The 1,992-nt window shown below is 53.5% G+C and overlaps 1 protein-coding gene across 1 annotated transcript; it reads left to right on the top strand.

Moving 5' to 3' along the window:
* Positions 1-154: 154 nt before the first annotated feature.
* FIESC28_11667 (uncharacterized protein) lies at positions 155-1,264 on the top strand (the record flags this gene model as incomplete). The annotated part of the gene is made up of 1 exon (XM_031165787.1): positions 155-1,264. One exon carries the CDS (start codon positions 155-157, stop codon positions 1,262-1,264), a length of 1,110 nt encoding a protein of 369 aa, XP_031010154.1.
* Between the last annotated feature and the right edge of the window lie 728 nt (positions 1,265-1,992).

Raw genomic sequence — 1,992 nt, 5'->3', positions numbered from 1 at the left:
TCCTTTGCTGGAACAACCGGGGACTGTAGAAGGGTTCCACCAAGTCTCGCAGCTCGCTGGAGGCTCGGTGGTTTCGCCTGTCGTCGAAACTGTTTCTGCTGGACACGGTGCTGGGCCAGGTGAGTCTTTTTGGTGGATGTACTACCCGTAGACAATGTTGTCGACTTGCTCCAACGAAACGAGACCCGAAACGATCGATCTTTATCACACGACGAAGGCTGTTGCCAAGTGGAAAGAGGAGGACACGATACGATACTTGACTAAACCTGATCCGAAGACGAGTGCGATTACCGTCAGTGCGAGGTTTAATTTGGAGGCGGCTTTTTTCGAGCTAGGTGTGCCAGTCAAGCTCAAGGGGCTGGAGGCTCTTACAATTGTCTATCTACGAATATGCGCATCAACTATTATTTCTCTCCATCTTGTCAGGAACCCGACCGTGCCCAACGCAGTCGGGGAAGTCTTTCAGTCCACCGTGCTTTCCCTCGACTTTACTTTGAACAGTCCACCCTCCATCATCGCCCAAGTCGGCATCCCTGAACCACTATGTCCAGCGAGGAAACTCTCTGGAGCAGTCGTCGACGCGATCCGTGATCTTTCCAACGCTACCACCCTCTCCATTTGCATCGAAGCACGTGATGCACCTCCCCAGCTGCAAAATGTCAGCGACGCAGTCAGTCACGGCAAATTTGAGTCGTTCCGCAGCACCCAATATGATATCGCGAGTTTGTACGGTGGTCTTGGAGGTAAAGTCATCACTCCCTCCGAACCAGCGCCCCCGACATACGACGAAGCCGCATCCTCTCCACCACCTCCTCCCCCGATCGAGCCGAGCAGAAAACGTCCCCGACAAGACTCCTCCACCGACACGAAACAAGACGACATCACCCTTTTGTGGGCCGAAATCCGTGCCATGAAAGAATCCCGCCGCCAGGTCGAAGCAGAGAACTCAACATTGAAGCAGCAAAACACGGAACTCGTCACCAGCATGGAAACCATGAGACAGCAGAATAAGGAGCTGATAGACAGCATGGCGAAGCTCCAAGAGCAATACGACGCCCTGGAGAGTCGCCATGCAGCTGTTGAGGCCAAGGCTGAGGCTTTTGAGGATACGTACGATGTTGCGTTGGTGGATCTGCGTGAGGAGATGAGATGCCTTGATGGGGTTGTCAAGTATTTGCAGGACGGACAGGTGGGGGAGGAGGCGATGGGGGTTATAAAGAGCGCAGTTGTCGACGAGATAATGAAACGGTTGGCGAATGGATGAGCTGTTGCTGTTGAGTCCGAAAACATTCACCGTGCCGTGAACTTGAGGGCTTGGCTGAGGGTCTTCGTCGAATGATATGGCGATTGAGCATCGCTGTTGACACAAACCCCCCATACCCTCCAAGTACGTGGCAACTCCTTGTTCTTGTCGCTTCAATCGTCGCCGATAATCCCAAGATAGCGACTTGCTGCTTCATCCCCAGCGTCCATGCAGTCGCTCGCCCCGACTGTCATCGCCCCAACACTTGACTCATCGTCATACCCACCATCGATGATTAATTGGCGCTATGACATCGACCTTTTAGAGCCGTCGCTCGCCCTCGCGGCGAACACTGACTTCGACTGGAACGATGGACATGACTTGGAGATTGAACATTGAATGAGTTGCCATCGGACCGGCTGGCTGAGTATGTTGCCTTACCTCACCGTGCTTCTTGGAGGTCATTTTTATTGACATTTTCTCAACAGTGCGATTGTTGACAGATGGTCTCCATATCATGGCCTCTACCTCCCCGACGCCATTCTTCCAAGCTCAATCATCGCCATCGTCTCGAGACTACGCGCGACAACATCCTCTACCACCGTTCCTCCGCCGCCTCACCAACTTGTGGACTCGCTCGCCATCTTTTTGCTGTTTATCACAGCACAGATCGTCCATGGGAGACCGTCCCTTTGAGCGAGCTGCCCTGTACCACTCGGCTCTCTTTCGACACCCTACTCGGCGCATTG

Source organism: Fusarium coffeatum, assembly GCF_003316985.1.
Source record: "Fusarium coffeatum strain FIESC_28 chromosome Unknown BRIP53273_contig_458, whole genome shotgun sequence".
NCBI lineage: Eukaryota > Fungi > Ascomycota > Sordariomycetes > Hypocreales > Nectriaceae > Fusarium > Fusarium coffeatum.
The sequence above is the reverse complement of the archived record's forward strand: the minus strand, read 5'-3'. Positions and strand labels throughout refer to the sequence as shown.